Consider the following 19,216-nt stretch of genomic DNA (forward strand, 5'->3'; position numbering starts at 1 on the left):
AAGCAAATACGTTTTTCATACATTTTTACAAATAAATGTTATGAAAATACACTGCAGTTAATTTTCAGTCCCAAAGAGACAATTATTTTTAGAATGCTGCAGTTTCTGCTACAAGACTTCCTGGGTATGTTTTTATGAACTTTTCATGCATAAGGGCTGAAATTTGAGCTCATGCTTTTATGCAGATTTTAACATCTATTTTTAAAATGTTGTCACATATTCTTAATTGAATTTAAGTTTGGACTTTAACATTTCCATTCTAGCACATGAATATCCTTCATCATTCTAATACATTCTGTCTTTTGTCTGTATGTATGATTAGGTTTGTTTGCCAAAGAGGAACCTTTGCCTCAGCCTCAAAGATTGTGCAACGTCCAACACCAGTATGTTAAACTCCAAGTTTTGAGCACCAGTGTCCCTTAACTCTTAGATGTCTCTTAGTTTCAACACGCCTGAGTCAAATAATTATGCAATTAGCAGGACTTTGAGGAACTTCACTGTGGGGTGAGAAGGTAGTCAACCATTTGGTTGATGTTTTGGACAATGGCCTTTGAGGACTTGAGTTTAACTTTCCTGTTGATGTTGCCCTGTGTTTAGCTCCATCTATCTCCTCACCATTCTGCCTGCTTTTTCTCTTTACTATTTGGATGGCCTGTTCAGGGAGAAGTGCAGTACTGTTTTTTCAGTTTTTTTTTTACATAGACCAAGAAGTTTCATTTTTTTAATCTAACCAGAGCAGCTTATTTCACGTGTTTGTTGTGTCCCATAAATAGCTTATGGCAACTTTAAATTGAATTTCTTTGGCTTTCTTTTTTTCCCCTCAATAATGGGTTCTGTCTTGCTGCTTGTTTTTTGGTCTTTATGTATGTTTTTAACCATGTTCTCTTAGAGATCTATACTTAAAGATAAACTGCACTTATATTGTCATAGAATTGCATACACATCGACATCTTTTACTAATGTGGTAACTTCCAAAGTCATGTGCACTGAATTCTGTTTGGGGATATCAAAGAAAAAAGGGCTAACAACAACTATATACAATATTTAAAATAAAATGTAAGGGGTGTGAGTACTTTTGCAAGGTATTGCAGACAATCATAGGGACATAACTACAACTTCTCTGTCATTGATATTTAAATGGAGATTAAGCTCATGATATTCTTTTGAGGTCAGGTGGATTCAGTGAGGCCTCACACAAAATAAAGTACTCAGGGAATCCAGGATTGATGTAAAATGGTTTTTGATGATGATGTAAGATGCAGTGTGTCACTGCCACATTTCCAAGGCCCCTAATGTCTTATTTGGATGTCCTTGTTCTTAGTCAGTGTGTTATCGTGGTATCATCAGTATGAATCAGGTCCGACTAATTTCCTGTGCTTTAACCTGTCTCCTTTCTTTATTGTCTCTTTGTATCCAGTAACTCATTTGGAATGTACCCTATAATGATTTTTATATGTCTCTTAAAATCCAGATCTCCTTCTCATCCCTATATCCTGCAGCAGCACAGCATTTATACCTCTTAAGTTTTTTTCCCATTTGGTCATGAGTTTCTTTGTTTGAAATGTGACTCCTGCTGAGATGTCTAACTTCTTATCTTGTTTTTTTTTTTTTTTTTTCTTTCAGAAACATGTGAAGGTTCTTGTGAAAGATTGACCCACAAGTTGGCCTTCGACAAAAAAGGCAAACGTCACCTCCCTCCTTCTCCAAACCGTTCTCTCTGCTCAATCAGTGGTTTCCTTGTAGGATAGTAACCATGGATGGTCTGAAGGCTAAGCAAAGGACTTTCTCATTTTACCCCAAGTTTGGAGTAGTTTTGGCTCTTTTTTTCTTCTGGCTTCTAGCAGTTCCTGCCATAGATGGGCAGACTTTCACTAGTTTCCATCCTGAACGACGGGATTGGGTTTTTAATCACCTGACTGTTCATCAAACCACTGGAGCATTATATGTTGGAGCAGTCAACCGTGTGTACAAGCTGTCTGGCAACCTGACCCTCCTTGTTTCCCATGATACAGGACCCAAGGATGACAATAAGGCCTGCTACCCTCCTCTAATTGTACAGCCCTGTTCTGAGCCCCTTGTGCCCACCAACAATGTCAACAAGCTTCTGCTCATTGATTATTCCCAAAATCGGTTGCTGGCATGTGGCAGTCTCTACCAGGGTGTGTGTAAACTCCTCAGATTGGATGACCTGTTTATTTTAGTGGAGCCCTCCCACAAAAAAGAGCACTATCTCTCCAGCGTCAACCAGACGGGGACCATGTATGGGGTGATTGTGCCGTCACAGGGCCAGGACGCAACGCTTTTCATTGGCACGGCAGTGGATGGGAAACAGGACTATTTTCCTACTCTTTCTAGCCGAAAGTTGCCACGAGATCCAGAATCTTCTGCCATGCTTGACTATGAGTTGCACACTGATTTCGTGTCTTCCCTTATCAAAATCCCCTCGGACACACTGGCACTCGTCTCACACTTTGACATCTATTATGTTTACGGCTTTGCAAGTGGCAGCTTTGTTTACTTCCTCACCGTTCAGCCAGAGACGCCAGAAAACAGCATGTCATCGAGTGGATCCAGCAGCGATCTCTTCTACACGTCCCGCATTGTTCGCCTTTGTAAAGATGACCGCAAATTTCACTCCTACGTCTCTCTGCCTATTGGGTGTGTGAAGAATGGCATTGAGTATCGCCTGCTGCAGGCCGCCTACCTCGGCAAGCCAGGCCGGATTCTTGCTGCTTCACTCAACATAAGTGCCCAAGACGATGTGCTGTTCACCATCTTCTCCAAGGGCCAGAAGCAGTTCCATCGACCGCCAGATGACTCAGCTCTCTGCGTCTTCACAATCCGAGACATCAATGCGAGAATCAAAGAGCGCCTGCAGTCCTGCTATCAGGGAGAAGGAAACCTGGAGCTCAACTGGCTCTTAGGGAAGGATGTGCGGTGTACCAAAGCGGTGAGTTGCTCTCAATAAAAACACACAGTTTACATATATAGATAAATAAATATTAATCTTTGTGGTCCTTCTGTACTAATCAATTTGCACTAGTTTTTAAATTTAGTGGGACAAAAATGTCAGGTTGAAGTCCTCAGAGGCCAAAAGGTATGATCTCTGATTGATTAAAATAGCAAAAATGTGTTTTATTTTAGGGTTAGTGTTTTTAAGGATCACAAATTCAGAATATTTAAATAAAGCAACTTGTCCAATTCCTCTAGAAGAGAGATATGTAAATTAATTTAGACCTGAAATATAAAAGTCTTGAAGGTTTGACTGGTTAAAAAGTAAAGCACAGCAAATGATTTCATTGTTTTTATATTTTTTTGTGTCTTGTGGTGAAAAGGACATGACACACTTGGATTTATTTTGCCAACTTTAATATATACATTTAATCTGTGCAACTTATCACCCAGAAATTGTGGTCTGCGTTTGTCTCCACTCACATTTACTCTTATACTGTACACTGAAAGGGCGTCTGGAAAAGAATCCAAATCTAGAAAAATCATTTTTTTCTTAAAATAAGTGCAATTGTTCTTGAATTGAGAAGCTAAAAGAGACATTTTGCCAATGGAACAAGAAAATCACATTTAAAAAAGGGGAAAACACAATTACATTGTCTTATTTCAAGTGCATTGTATCAAAATATCTTAATTTAAGAGTAAAAATACTCATTACATTGGCAAATCATCTCATTTACCTATTCAGGTTAAGGGTGAATACACTTAATTTAAGAAATTTCTACTTATTTCTAGATAATATTTCCAGTGAGGTGCATGTAACTGCCTTTAGAAATCAGCTTAGCGGGTTAAAGAGCAAAGATGCCTGTAACATAATTGTTGTGTAAATACAGCTTCTCTGTGAATGCCTCAATTTGTGAGAACATTAATGAATAAAACAGCATGATAAAGACAAGAGGTCTAGCAGACAGGTCTGATATGAAATCGTTGCAGTTTTAAGCAGTGTTATATTAATACAGACTAATGATACCATTCCAAGATCACATGTTACTGTTCAGTCCCTAATATGAACATCAAAGAGGTAAAAGTTGTAACCCACTAAAGGATGCCCCCCCCCTCCAAACTGACAGAATGGGTAAATAGAGCCTGAAACAGAGAAGGAGTCATGATTGACATGGAGCAGCTAGAAAAACAATCCACTTTTTTTTTTTTTTTTTTTACCATTATTATTGTTAGATTTGAACTCTTCATGAAATTCCTAAGCAGTCATGTTTGCAAAAAGCAAAAACAAAAGATGCTCTCCTTAGATTAGAGTAGATTTGACCATTTTTTGGTCAACATACAACATGTATTGTTCAATTTAAAACTACAGTAACACTATACTTCATTAGAAAACACCACTTTAATATATGGTAGCGGCAGTATCATGCTGTGTGGATGATTATCTTCATGGGAACATGGGTGAAACTAAACTCACCTTCACAGCTACAATGGAATGATTAAGCATGACCATTTTTGAGCAGTTGGCAAAGAAATAAGGACATACAGCAACATTTAATTTTCCAGATGTGAAAATGCAACCCAGACTTTCCTGATTTTTAATCCAGCTTTTAAGTTATGCACTATTATGTCTTGTTTATCATAAAAAAAAAATCCAATCTGATAAATTGTGAAAATGGGTATGAATACTTTTTGTAATTCAGAACACTTTACAATCAGTGAGGTCAGAGAACTGACAAACATCAGCTACATCTGCAGTGGTTTAATTCTCTCAAGTATAATAAGCTGTAAGGGAATTATTTAAGTTTCTCTGTGAGCCAAAGCAGCACAGTGCCTTTAGGGGGGGTTAGAATAAAAATAAACACAGCAATCATCCGGAAATGTTTCTGACTGCCTGGCATTTCATGCGCTCTATTATCAAATGACTCTCAAACTACTTGTAATGATGTCAAATTGTTTTGTTACTCTGATATCAGAGAACATCTACTTTCAAGTGCATTTCAGAGACACATTCATAAATTACGCAGTTTGTTTTTTCTCTCTCTTTGCAACCATCAAAGTGATTTTTTTTCCAAGCGTAGTCAAAATAAATGCTATTCCACTCAACAGGAGTTATGCGCATATGTGTGCATGCACGTGTGTGTGTGTGGGTGACTGTGAGCAGATTTAAAAGGGAGGGTGTCTAGGGGTTGCTCAAGTCTGCTTGTGATGCTCGTGTAGATCACACGCGAGTCCATTCCCTCTAAAGTTCCTAATTATCCCATAATAAAAAGGCTGTGTATCTGTTACATGTTGTCAAGTAGAATTAAGTTCCTTGATTCTCCTTAGGTCCCAGGAGGCTGTGGTCCTCTGTGTTTTCACTCTGCTGCAGCTAATAGGAATTTAAGATTATTAAGAATTAATGACTTCTGACTCACTCTATTATGTAATATATCTAAATATACAATGAAAAAGCCTGCCAGTCTTGGACATTAACATGTGCATTGTAAGGTTTAATGATATCCGTGTCTCTCATTGTGATGAAAACCAGCGATTATCTTCTTTGTTTGCTAATCCCCTTTAGGGAGCTCAATGGATCATATTCACTCAAATCCATATACGTGCCCGTTTTAAAACATCAGGACAGAGAGCAAAGAAATTATCTTTAAAAAAAAACTAAAAAAAAAAAAAATGGTGGTTGAGTTTTTATTAGTTCTACTGAGAGAGCAGAAAAGGATATAGCATACAGTGGTGTGGGCGTACGAAGTCGTGCAGTGGTGACAGTGCTGTGGCTTTGAGCCTTGTTATCCACCTGAGCTGGGATTAGAACATTCTTCCACTTTCCCTGAGAAGTCCCCAATCATCCCAATATGCACTGATGGTTGCCAGCTGTTACCTGCAATGACCGCTCCTCCCACTCTATTCTGCAGGCATGAACTGCCAATGATGTTCTGCTGTCCGCTTGGATTAAAGGCTACATGGCCTCTGTGCGTTTTGCCAGAGAGACGAGAGAAATGTCAAACATGGCCCTTTCGACCACGCTCACATGCTCGATAAGCAGCCAATAAATCCATAGTGTATTCTTGATTATGGAGATACACGTCAATGAATGTGGGAGTCTAAAATCACGATAAGTTGCATTTAGCAGCCAGATATGTCAGCCTTGCTAATGTTGCTGGGATGATGCTGAACAGTGCTGGAAGTATTACAGGTGCTGGTCATAAAATTAGAATATTATGAAAAAGTAGATTGATTTCAGTAATTCCATTTAAAAAGTGAAACTTGTATATTATATTCATACATTACATACAAACTCATATATTTCAGATGTTTATTTTGTTTAATTTTGATGATTACAAATGACAACAAATGAAAATCTCAAATTCATCATATCAGAAAATTAGAATATTACTGAAGACCAATAAAAAAAAAGGATTTATAGAAATGTTGGCCAACTGAAAAGTATGAACATGAAAAGTATGAGCATGTACAGCACTCAGTATTTAGTTGGGCCTCCTTTGGCCTGTATTACTGCAGCAATGCGGCGTGGCATGGAGTCGATCAGTCTGTGGCACTGCTCAGGTGTTATGATAGCCCAGGTTGCTCTAATAGTGGCTTTTAGCTCTTCTGAATTGTTGGGTCTGGTGTATTGCATCTTCTTCTTCACAATACCCCATAGATTTTCTATGGGGTTAAGGTCAGGAGAGTTTGCTGGCCAATTAAGAACAGGGATACCATGGTCCTTCAACCAGGTACTGGTAGCTTTGGCACTGTGTGCAGGTGCCAAGTCCTGTTGGAAAATGAAATCTGCATCTCCAAAAAGTTGGTCAGCTGCAGGAAGCATGAAGTGCTCTAAAACTTCCTGGTATGTGGCTGCGTTGACCCTGGACCTCAGAAAACACAATGGACCAACACCAGCAGATGACATGGCACCCCAAACCATCACTGACTGTGGAAACTTTACACTGGACTTCAAGCAACGTGGATGAAGTGCCTCTCTTCTTTTCCTCCAGACTCTGGGACCTTGATTTCCAAAGGAAATGCAAAATTTACTTTCATCAGAGAACATGACTTTGGACCACTCACCAGCAGTCCAGTCCTGTTTCTCTTTAGCCCAGGCAAGACGCTTCTGACGCTGTCTGTGGTTCAAGAGTAGCTTGACACAAGGAATGCGACAGCAGAAACCCATGTCTTTCATACGTCTGTGTGTGGTGGTTCTTGAAGCACTCACTCCAGCTGCAGTCCACTCTTTGTGAATCTCCCCCACATTTTTGAATGGGTTTTGTTTCACAATCCTCTCCAGGGTGCGGTTATCTCTCTTGCTTGTACACTTTTTTCGACCACATCTTTTCCTTCCCTTCGCCTCTCTATTAATGTGCTTGGACACTGAGCTCTGTGAACAGCCAGCCTCTTTAGCGATGACCTTTTGTGTCTTGCCCTCCTTGTGCAAGGTGTCGATGGTCGTCTTTTGGACAACTGTCAAGTCAGCAGTCTTCCCCATGATTGTGTAGCCTATAGAACTAGACTGAAAGACCATTTAAAGGCTTTTGCAGGTGGTTTGAGTTAATTAGCTGATTAGAGTGTGGCACCAGGGGCCATCAATTTTGAACCTTTTCACAATATTCTAATTTTCTGATATGATGAATTTGAGATTTTCATTTGTTGTCATTTGTAATCATCAAAATTAAACAAAATAAACATCTGAAATATATGAGTTTGTATGTAATGTATGAATATAATATACAAGTTTCACTTTTTAAATGGAATTACTGAAATCAATCTACTTTTTCATGATATTCTAATTTTATGACCAGCACCTGTAATCCATCACGTGTTTTTCTCATATGAATACAGAACAGCGTGCACTTATTGCCCTGGGTGTAGCTCTTTTTAAAAGCCCGTAGATTAAATGTGTTTTTTATAAATGTGTCGCTGCATTAATTCATGCTACAAAAATGTAGAACAGTTGGACTGTGATTTGAGTACTTTAATAAAATTAGGAAACAAAGAAAGACAATTGTTAACCCTGCTAAGAGAAAACATGGTAGAATCTAATTTTATTAAGAGGAAAACAGCGTTTTTTAAAATTACATTTCTAAAGATTAGTGCAAACAGAGAAAGGTTTGACCATCCCTCTTTGTGCTGTCCATTGTTCGGCGTCCTTTTGCTCTGTAACTCAGATCAGAGGTTGTAATTAAGGTTTTAAGCTGGTAGAGGAGATGTCTGGTTTTGGATGGGGATGCATTTTCCACAACCATGATACTTGAATTTGGGTATATTCTGATACAGATACTATTCAGATACCAGAGCTCTTTTTGTTCTCATGTTATCATCATTACTGTTTTTTTTTTTTTCTGTAATAAACTCCTCTCTACAGGTTAGTAGGTGTCATCTAGGCCTTTTTTCACGTTAGTCTCTGTTTCACTCCAAACTCACCTAGATTTGGTTTTTCCGACAAACTGCCCATTTCTTGTGTCATCTAACCCATGACCATGGTTGCAGTTAAAGTCCAGCCATAACTTACCTTTTTGATGGCTTTACCTCCCCCAATTTTTTTTCCCTTGTATAAATCCCATCCCTGCATCAGTGAGATGTAGTCTGTGTCCATTATGGAGCCTCTGTGTCACCAAGCTGTGTCTTTTTGCTACAGCGAGCGTTTTTATTATTATTAACTGGAGAAATCTAAGCAACCAAGACTGTATTTTTTGTTCAGTAAGAGATTATGGAGATTTTGTTGCTCCACTAAGAATTGATTTGATGGTAAGACCTTTCCTTATTTTTGCTGGGCGTGGCTTTTGGCTGCATTATTCTGTCTTTTTTTGTTGTTTTTTTTATAATGTTTTTAGAGCAGACATTAGTTTGAACCAGGATATCCTGATGTTAAATCATTTTTGGTTAGAGCTTCTATTTAAGGTTAGACTCGCATTGTGGTTTTGTTAATTGTGCCTCAAACAGCTTCTGGCCAAATTATACAGTGTGTCTGCATGCTTTTCTTCTGTCTCACTGCTAACAACAGGTAGTCTGTAAATTCAAACTGGACATCTTTAATTATATACATCCAGCATATACTCCTCTTGCACACGTTGCACTGAAAGTATGCTTACATTCAGGCATTGTTGAGCCTTGGATTGGAACTGTGGCTGAACACGGATGTTCACTCACACAACAGCCAATCAAAGATTTATCATCCATCCGTTCAGCCTTCCACCATCTGGAGATTCATACCATCTTGGTAGTCAGTCCCATAGAGTAGAATCAAAATGTTGTTCTTTCTTTTGTATCCATCTGTATGTGTGTCTCTACACTGACTAACAATATCATTTGGTCTTGCTTTTCTTTTTTTTTTATCATTTAATAAAGTAAATTGAAAAAGACATTGACAGCTAACATTGAAATATATATATATATATATATATATATATATATATATATATATATATATATATATATATATATTAGAGCTAAAACAATTAATCAGATTAATCGATTATTGAAATAATCATCAACTAATTTAGTAATCAATTCATCGTTACATGAGTAAAGAGTCTCTAAGACATGCCTTTAGCTGACAGAGAAACCCACTTAGAGCAGCAATTATATAAAAATTGTAAAATAATATATAAACTTTTTACTTTTAAGATAAAAAAAATGTTTTTGTTTGTCAATAAGCTCTATCCAGAACTCCTCATGCGGAAAAGTTTTTGTTTCACCTAGTTTCATTTAGTAAAAAATCTTCTTTAAGGAACCTTTGGCTATACCATTAATAATCAATTAATAACTTAATGGTTTGATAGGGATTAATAAGACAAGGTGAGAGTCTGTTTTTGTCAAACGAGAACTCTGTTAATATTTCTTATGATAACAAGAGTCAAATGGTCTGGATTTCATCAAATTGTTTAAAGAGCTTTTTAAGGGCCCTGTCACACCTTGCTAATTTAGCCAGCATATGCCTGACGTCCCAGAATCTTCTAAAGCGCTGGCATACGCTGAACTTTCTGTGTTTTTTTTCAAATATGGGTGTCTACATAGCGTATTCATAACAAGTCTAGAACTTATGTCCAAGGACAGCCTAACTTATGCATAGAGCACAGCAGCGATGCACAAGCATCATTTCATGAGAATTACGAAGCATCAGTTAAAGCTGATCCCCTCAGGTGCATCGCTACTCCCCTCAGGAGCATGCACCTGGAGGCACCCGGTCTGCATAAAAAGATGTCTGTGCTCGCGGTAATAACCTGGCTGCTGTTTACCGCCCGCCTAAAAACAAAAAAGGAATAAATACAATGAAAAAAATAAAAAAGAAATAAAAAACGTTTGTAGTCGCAGCAGATTCAGCTTACCTTACCTGTAACTTATGCCCCACGGCATATGTCGAGAAATTTGGGGCAAGTTTAAAACTTCTCAACTTACTCTCCATATGTCAACGTCTGCCATCGTGTTTCAGCTTACTTCAGCATGCTCATAACTTATACAAAACGTACCCATAACCTATCCAACGTATGTCAGGCATACGCTGGTCTAAATCGTCAAGGTGTGACAGGGGCTTAATCTTGAAGAAATTATAATTCTGGAAACTAAATCAGTTTCTTAAGACGGCTTATAGTTTTCAAATCTGATACTGTGTTAAAGCACATTTCAAAAATTTAGAATACATTGAAAATACCCAACATTTTTTCTCTTTTCACGTTTCTCACATTTGAAGCCTGCATTACGGAAAATAAAAATAGGGTGTCTCAGCCCTAAGTTCCACAAAAATCGCCGGGTGCGGACCTGGTGGGCTGTCATGGCTAGGGTTGTCACGATACTAAACTTTTCAACTCGATACCGATACTAAGGGAAATATTCGATACTCGATACCATTTTCGATACCACAAGGATAAAAACAAAGACTCCAAAATTCTACAGAAATATTTTCATTAATAAATAAAATACAATAAAAAAATACAATATATCAAGCAAGCTTGATAAAAAAACTTATAAAATTCAAATTAAGCGTTCCTTCCTTGGCTATGCTTTGCACACATAACAATGACACTAGCCAAACCGGTTAAGAAACAAAAATAATTCTCAGCAGCTGTACCTGTTACAAAAAAAAAGTCTGAAACTGAAAAGTGCGGAGAATTATTCAATCACACAGTGTTCTGAAAGTGCATTTTCCTCTATTCTGCACTTTAGATGAATGACTGTTTAGGTGCCACTGGTAGTAGCACTGTATCGATACTTTTAAAAACGAGTATTGTATTCGGATACAACGTTTCAGTATCGATACTTTTTTGAGTATCGATACTCAAAATCGAGTGATTTTGGGGGGGGGGGGTTGGGGTTGGGTGCAGATGTGAGATAGATGTATAGACAGAAAGGTAACAAAGGAGCCGGCGTTAGAATGTGTGAATAAATATACAGAGCTTTTTAGGGGATGTTTACATGGGGTGGTCTGTCGACTGTCCCACTTTACTCCACATGGCACATTGAGGTCATTGACACTCAGACTGTCAGCTTATCTTATATAAAACCAGAAATGCCCTTTCTTGTCTTCATTTACCTCCTCATTGTTTCATCACTGTCTTGATTTATCTAGTATAGGGAAGGAGATCACATTTATTTTTCTTACACAACGTTGTTCACTATTTGATTATAGTCATATTTTCCAATAAACGGACAATTACAGATTGCATCAGACGTTTTGACTAGTATTATTATGCAGACTGTGCCTTATTGCAGGGGTCTAATGATAGGTAAGGGTAACAAGCCACATTGAGAACCAGGTAGAGCTCAGTCAGGTGGATCAGGTACATATTTTCAGGTAGGACAATAATGCCAACTTCTCTCTTAAACTTAATCTGGCACGTTTTTGCTTCACCATCGCTCTCTGCTCTCCTTCCAGTCCATCGGCTTCATCATATTTCACTCATGGAGACATGTTCTTTTTACTACGCTTTGTATTTCAGTTTCTGCTCTTAATCAATTATTTAGAACTACTATTCTACTATTCAGCTCCATCCACGAATTTCTTTCTTAGATCTCAGTTTGGGTTCAGTGTTTAGCAATGCGCTCAACCCACAGGATGATACTCTATAACGGGTTTATTATATTCAGGGGAACCTAAGAACTATTTTCCACAATCTGTTTCATGCAATCTCTGTTTTAGATTGATAATTTTCCTTATGATAATTATGTCCTTTAAAGGGATAGAAATCTGATTGTGTTCATGATCAACTTTTTATAAACTTTTTTAGAGGATACTGTGACTGGGATGCAGGTATGAGTCCGGGTTGCATCAGGAAGGGCTTCTGGCATGAAAGATTTGCCAAGTTTGTAAGAAACTGACTTCCTTTGGCGACCCCTGAATATGGGAGCAGCAAAAAGGACACAAAAATACTATTACATTAGCTGTTTAAACATATTTTCCATCTTAGGTTCATTATATCACCAATAAACATTTTACATATTTGGAAATAAAAATGAATGCATTTATAAGATGCCTTTTAGCTAGACAGGTGAACTACTAAATGTAACTGTTGTATTAAAGTAACCTATTAAAGTAACCTATCAGTGCTTAAAGACGTTGTGATTAAGAATAAAGTTAACATTCTTCACAATTTATACCTGGACTTTCATTATTTTTTTCTTAAGTTCTGTAGAAAGTCCAATATCCTGCAATACAAAGTATTTAAAATGATGATGTGTTCTTCACTGGTTTAAGGGCTAAGGGTTTTTGGGGGGCTAGACGTAACCTGAATATAAACAGAATAGGGACACCACTTTCTTTTTTTATTCAAACTAAGAGTCTCAAACATACAAACAGGTTTTTAAAGCACTCCTATTGGGATCCAGTAATTATGAAAAGAATATTCAAGTTGACAAGTTCATATGTTACAGTAACCAAAAACATTGTGTTATAGAGTTCACCTAGATGAGAAATATTATTGCTTTTCATTAATGTGAAATCTCATACCATTAGAACTTCCTACACCCATCGTCCTCTTTTTCTTTTGGACACATTCTTTCTGATTCTGGTTTTATTTAGACTGATTTTCAATCACTTTCTAAATGTTTTTCTTCTGGTTCTGCAGCCTGTGCCCATTGATGACTCCTTCTGTGGTCTGGACATCAACCAGCCACTTGGCGGCTCTCAGCTGGTGACCGGCCACACGCTCTACACTGAGACTCGGGACCGCATGACTTCTGTGACTTCCTATGTCTACAACGGCTACTGTGTGGCTTTTGTGGGCACCAGGAGTGGACGTATAAAGAAGGTAATTGATGCTTCCTGTTCTCCTGAAGCAGTTAACACCTCTCTTGTGGGAGATTTCCGCTCTCGTCATTATCGTGATGCACAGAAAGTCAAGCTGTCAAAAGTCCCTGGTGTATAGACATCATGATGTCCTTCTATTTCTGGGGATGTGGATCATAGTCAGAGGCAATATTATCTCCTTAGTATTAAAAGCCTGCTGTCGAACTGTCAGGGAAGGGTGATACCAGTGGGTAACTCAGTGTAATGGTCATTACCAGCTCCTCCAGCACCTTGTTGCGGTGTGGAAAAAACCTGAGCTGAACTAATAGTTTTAATGGGACCCTTTTTGTTTCTGGCCAAGTGATGGCAGTAAAGAGAGACCTGGCCCGTACATTAAACCTTTAAGTTCTGGTTTTGAGAGAAAACTGAAGCCACAGAGGGTAAAGGGGGGTAGGACGGTCTACAGTGATAGCATTTTAGACTGGAGCTGCTGGAATGAAATGACTGGATGAGCTTTGACAGAATTTGACAGCGAAGGAGCTTAACCCTGTATTCTAAAACCAGAGATTAATAATATGTACATTGGTCAGAATGGCCTGTGATTTGTTGGCCTTCTGCACTCTATATAGTCCAACGTTGAACAATGCATTTAACATCGTTATGCCCTTAGAATTTGTCAATATATTAATGCTTTCTTACATTAAAACTGTTGGGTCACCAGGATTTGTTTTAATTCAATGAACACACCTTACTTTAGTGCTACCAGGTTCTGGGGAAATTTTTTTGTGGGTAAGTCGATAAAATACTGAGTAAAGATCACTGGAAGATGGCAATTATGTGCACAGTTCAGCTAAACGGATAAATCAAAGATCAGGGGAAACAGAGTTGTATAAAGTTATTCAATAGGAGACTATCTATTCAGGCTGCAGGACATAGTTAGTCTTTTCGTAGATAGCAGGGATGTTAAATGAAGACCTCTGTGATAGGAAAACACTAGCAGACTTTGGTAATCACACAGTTAATGTGAAGCTCTACATTTTCTGAGAAACAGACACACAGATTACTGTTAACAGTGAGGCGGTTTGCGCTAAGTAGACAGATTTCTATGATAATGACTCAAAGGAAGCTTGAACACCTATTGTTGTCTTATGTATACAGCCAAGATAGCATGTGCATTCCCCCAATGCCAGTTATCACACATTCATTGTGGGACTAGGAACCTTTGGTTAGCTCTTTCTCTGTTACAACTGGTCAGTAATAGTCTTGTTATCATTGACTGTTATAAATCTCACTCATTTGTATTATGCCACGATTGCCAAGAAAACCTGTATTATGATGACTTGTGTCTCAAATTTAGTCTAGCATTACATTTACCCCTAATATAAAAATTCTTAAACACCAGTCTATCCTGGGAGGTGAGATGTTTTTTTTATGCTTTTTAATAGCTTTAGCTGTTAAAGGGAAATTGGAAATTAATTAAAGTCAGTATCTGCAAAATGAAACCAGGGACAAATACCGTCAATGTGTCTATTGAACCCGCTTTTTAAAGATGAACATTTTATGCTACTTTATGCACATCAAAAAATCTTGCTACATTTTGCAAATCGTTGGGTTAGTCAAGCCTGGCATTTTAGCACAAACAGTGGCAATCTGTGTTGGCCTAAGCTATGTTGTCTCTAGTTCAAATCTGTTAACAGATCATTCTGTGGGGGTTGGAGTAGAAAAAAAAAATTATGCAATTCATCATTTGTACCGTAAAGATCTATTGCCTCTTGTTTTATTTAGTTAAATTTCAAAAGGCAAAAAAGATTGTTCTGATACTGTTTTATCTTCGCGCCTCTCCCCGTTAGCTTCCTCACTTTTCTTGCCTCTATCATCCACCCTGATCTCAAAGTATCATTGCTGAAAAAGCCAAGCGCGCTGCTGCTGCTGCTGCTATGTGCATACTCAAATTGCTTCTCACAGAGCCGTGACTGTAGCCACAGTAACAGCAAACTGAAGAAGGAATTAACCAGGATATGAGACGAACATCTAGACAAAAAAAGCAGCACAGTTCAGTGCTCAGAGCACCCTAATCCTACTAAGGCACATACAGAGACTCACTAGATGAGAAAATGAGAAAAGTTTAGACTACGATCAACCTAATTTTATCCAAACAAAAACCTAATTACAGCAGTTGTAATACAAATAATATAGATATAAATTTAAATTTGGCTAAGAATAAGTAAATTGATCTGTGCTATGATTGTTTAAACTGGGCCTAAAAAGCTTGTGTCAGTGGAACCATTGCCTTGCTAGATTTTATTTAAATCTTTCTTGTTTTAGAGGATTTGACTAGAAAAGCAACTGCGTCTCCCCAATTTCCATACAGGTATGATCTTGGTCAAGGTGAAGCCTTGATTTGCATGAATGCTCATGCTTCGGCCAGCTCTGACTGTTCATCTAATGTGCATGAAAGAGAGTTTGACCACAACCACCCAGAGATTTAGTGTTTCCCTGTCACAGGCTTTTTAAAACAGATGCATATTTCTGATTTGTTTTTTATATAAAATATGCTACTTATTTCAAATTTTTTTCTTTAATTTTAGACACTGTAACACAAACAACGTAAAAGATGCTGTCAGCTCTTTCAAAGGATGTATTTGTTATTCTAAATAACAGGAAATAAAGGAAAGTATGTGTCAAAAATATGTGACTGAGCTTAATCAGTTCTTTTTATCAAGCTCAAAATGTCCATCAAAGTACTTGCTGTTGGTTGATGCATTCAGTAAGAAAAGCTTTTTCAGGTTTCGATCTGCACATCCCTTCACGGCAATGAACTGATGTTGATGTGTGGTCAGCTGATCATCCCTGAAGTGTGGAATAATGATCAACGTTGCATGACTGCACAGTTTGCCTTTCTTATTCTGAAGTGTTTGTTGTTGTTTTTGCCTTGAGGATGATCCATTCACTCCCTTTGTCTCCAGAGGCAGGGCTAATATATGTGATGATCTTTAGCTGCAGCCTTTTTGCAGAAGGGTTGTGCAGAGCATTGTGAGAGACATGGATGAAGTCGGATGCTTCAGGCTTCCTGCTGATCTGAGCATGACACAGCCTAGGTGGCAAGCTTTGATGCTAGGCTAGTGACACAATCCTGCACATGCCTTCATGCAACCAAAAAAGTCAAGCAGCTGAGGAAAAGAATGAGTGTGACAGCAGTGTGATCCATAAAAGAAAATATACTAAATAAATGTTTCTTTTTACATATATGTCAATATAAAGATTTCCATATATATGTAGATATATGTATATAGAGAGAGACAAGTTACAGAAAGAGGCAGAGATGGAGAAAGGAAGAAGGCACTGGGGGGAGTGAAGGCAAAGAAGTGCACTGAAATGTGAATTTAGTGCCGCCAGAGAAACTAGGATTGCACCGCTTCTTGTAATTGGATTGGCTCCAATCCCAAAGTTGCCCTCTCCCCATCTTTCCATTTATTGCCTCCCCATTCAGTTCCACTCCTCCTTCCCTTCCTCCTCACTCTCCCTGCCGGCTGGCTCTCATGTGTTCTGCTGTTTTTAGGGGCTTTGCTGGAGAATAGTGAAGTATGAGGGATGGTGTTGGCGGAAAACGCTGCCTATAACCAGCCTTGTTTGTGTGTGTCATGGCGGTGGGATCAGTGTGTCTACTGAGGATGAAGGGTTAACAGGATGGGAATTCATTGTGAATTTTACCTTCACCCCTTTGAAATAAACCCTAGTTTAGAGAGCCTAAATGAGGAGGCAGTCCGATAATGTAATGTCAGTGCCATATATATTTTGTTGGCAAACATGAGCTTTTTAGGGTTAGCTCTCATGTTTAATGGGAGCTCAGGCTGCCGTAAAGCAGCGTTCTGGGTCACATGACTTATTGGTGAAGGATCTGACAAGGGATCCCCTTCAGAGGGATCTGAAGGCGATCCAACAAGTTGCAATCAATACTCAACAAGTGCTGTAAATGTTTGGGTCAACACTTCTACTGTGTTGCTTTAGACAATAAAACAAAAAGTGTCTGGATGTTTTTTTACATGGATTTCAGGCCCATGAAGTGTTGAGAACGCACCACTGTTCAAGTTGTTGAGGTCACATGTGTTCCCCCCCCCCTCCACACACACACTTATCACTCCTTCATGTTGTTTTGGTTCTTATCATGCCTGAGTTGTTTCTCATCCCAACCAGCATGGGGGATGTTGTGGTCCAGTGTTTCAAAGTGTGAAAGTTGTGAAGTCGCCTGGGAGAGAGCGTCAAGGCCATCTTGTACAGTAGGTGTTGCATTCCTGTTACCAGAGGCCAGAGGAGTTTAACAAGGATGACTTCCTATACTATTTACTAAAGCTATCTTTTTAGATTGATATGGCTAAACCTTTCTGTACTCTGTACTGAGATACTACCACCATATTAAAAGATCTTTTAAAAATGCAACATATATTATATTAACATTCAGCAGCACAGTGGAAGTGCATTAAAAAAATTCTTTTGGGTGTATAAATAAATTTTTGGGAAATGACATCAGAATCTATTCAGATTACCGTACATTTTTTATAGCCCTAATTGTGACAGAATAACAAAGTCTCCAAATTTGCTGTGATCCTGCAACTTTTAAGCATCCATGAGTTTCAGGAAAACATAGAGTGCTTTTTCATCTACCTCTTAGGTGGCCTAAGCAGGAACGTTTTCCACATAGCAATCTCTCGTCTCACTTATTCATTAGAGCTTCAGAACTACTGATGTCTCCTAAATGATTCTAATACAAAATCCAAGAAATTTGAAGGATTGCTAACACAATATTGTATTGACTTTAATCGTAGGCAGACCTGGTCACTTTTGTGTCTGGTATGTTTTGATTTGTGTTTGCTGTAATCTATGGGCGAATAAAATGTACATCCCTGATATGAGGCGCTTTTCTTTTCATCATGCACTGATAAATAATCGGGAAGTGGCTCAGATGATTTGCTTTGCAGCTAAAGGGGACAACTTGAAAGGGTGGTTCAGGTGTTTAGCTGGACAAACGTCCTGCAAAACTGGTTCACAAATTAAAAGATGCATGGACCCACCACATGGCTCCCACTAAGGCTTGAAAAAACAAAATAAGCATCAGGGTTTGTGTGGGGTGTTCAAGCAGTGTCACGGAGGGAAGCAGCTGATCACGAGGCATGGAACGCTACAGACTTGAAAGGCTTGTAAAGGGAGGCAGCTGCTACAACAGATTCCCGGTGGTGGACATGTGGTGCCCCCCCCCTTCCAAGCTGACTTAAACCAATCCACTCTCTTTTAACCAACAAACACGTCTTTGAGAATTATAGCCCCTACATTTTTCACACTCCAGAGGGAATGATCTCAGAGCCCAGAGGCTGCTCACCTGCTTTGGTGGCCTGGCTTTGCCTGGAATCAACGATCATGAGGGAATGGAAATAAAACAGCCACATTATTCTTCAGCTCTATGGATTTTGGTTTTCTAACGCTGTTTTGTATCAGATTATAAATAAGGCCCTGGGAGGCAAGTTTAAAAGTGATGAGAGAAGACTAGTTCGAAAAGGAGTAGTCGTTTCAATAAAATGTAAACTCTTAAGAAAGTAACTCCATCACCAAGATGAAGGTCTTAAGTATTGGTATCAGGTGCTGATTGTGACTGAATGGTTCTTTGTCCTCCACCCTATAAAATATCCATTCATATAAAAACACATTTGTAATGATCTCTATATATATATGAACTGTATTTATTAGTTAATTCAAAGTCTTTGTGTGGTTTAATTGGGTTGCTTCTAATTGAGATCAAAACAGAACTACGTTTACTGCTTTACTATTATGGGTTTTCATCATCAGCAAACAGGGAATTGAACTGGGGATTCCATTAAAAGATAAAAGAGCTTTAACTCCTCCTGGAAATATGCAACGTCAATTTTGTATCGTTTCATTTTGGATTGGGCATTTTGACCAAATTATTCTTGCATACCAAAAAATACAATTAATTCGTCTTTCTTGTGTATGTTAATAAGGAGGGAGTAGAGGTGAGCGATGGGGACAAATGTACTCAGTATA

At 38.4% G+C, this 19,216-nt stretch overlaps 1 protein-coding gene across 2 annotated transcripts in view; it reads left to right on the top strand.

Moving 5' to 3' along the window:
- Window positions 1-19,216, top strand: part of LOC119784976 (plexin-A2-like) — a 261,005-nt gene that overhangs the window by 41,034 nt on the left and 200,755 nt on the right. For both annotated transcript variants that reach the window (XM_038287311.1, XM_038287312.1), the window contains exons 2-3: window positions 1,624-2,950; window positions 13,002-13,184. In XM_038287311.1, the coding sequence (XP_038143239.1) occupies window positions 1,754-2,950; window positions 13,002-13,184 (1,380 nt within the window). In that variant the 5' untranslated portion in view covers window positions 1,624-1,753. The remainder of the gene's footprint in view (window positions 1-1,623; window positions 2,951-13,001; window positions 13,185-19,216) is intronic.

The sequence above is a fragment of the Cyprinodon tularosa genome, unplaced genomic scaffold (genome assembly GCF_016077235.1).
Source record: "Cyprinodon tularosa strain WSP-4 unplaced genomic scaffold, ASM1607723v1 ctg239, whole genome shotgun sequence".
Taxonomy (NCBI): Eukaryota; Metazoa; Chordata; class Actinopteri; order Cyprinodontiformes; family Cyprinodontidae; genus Cyprinodon; species Cyprinodon tularosa.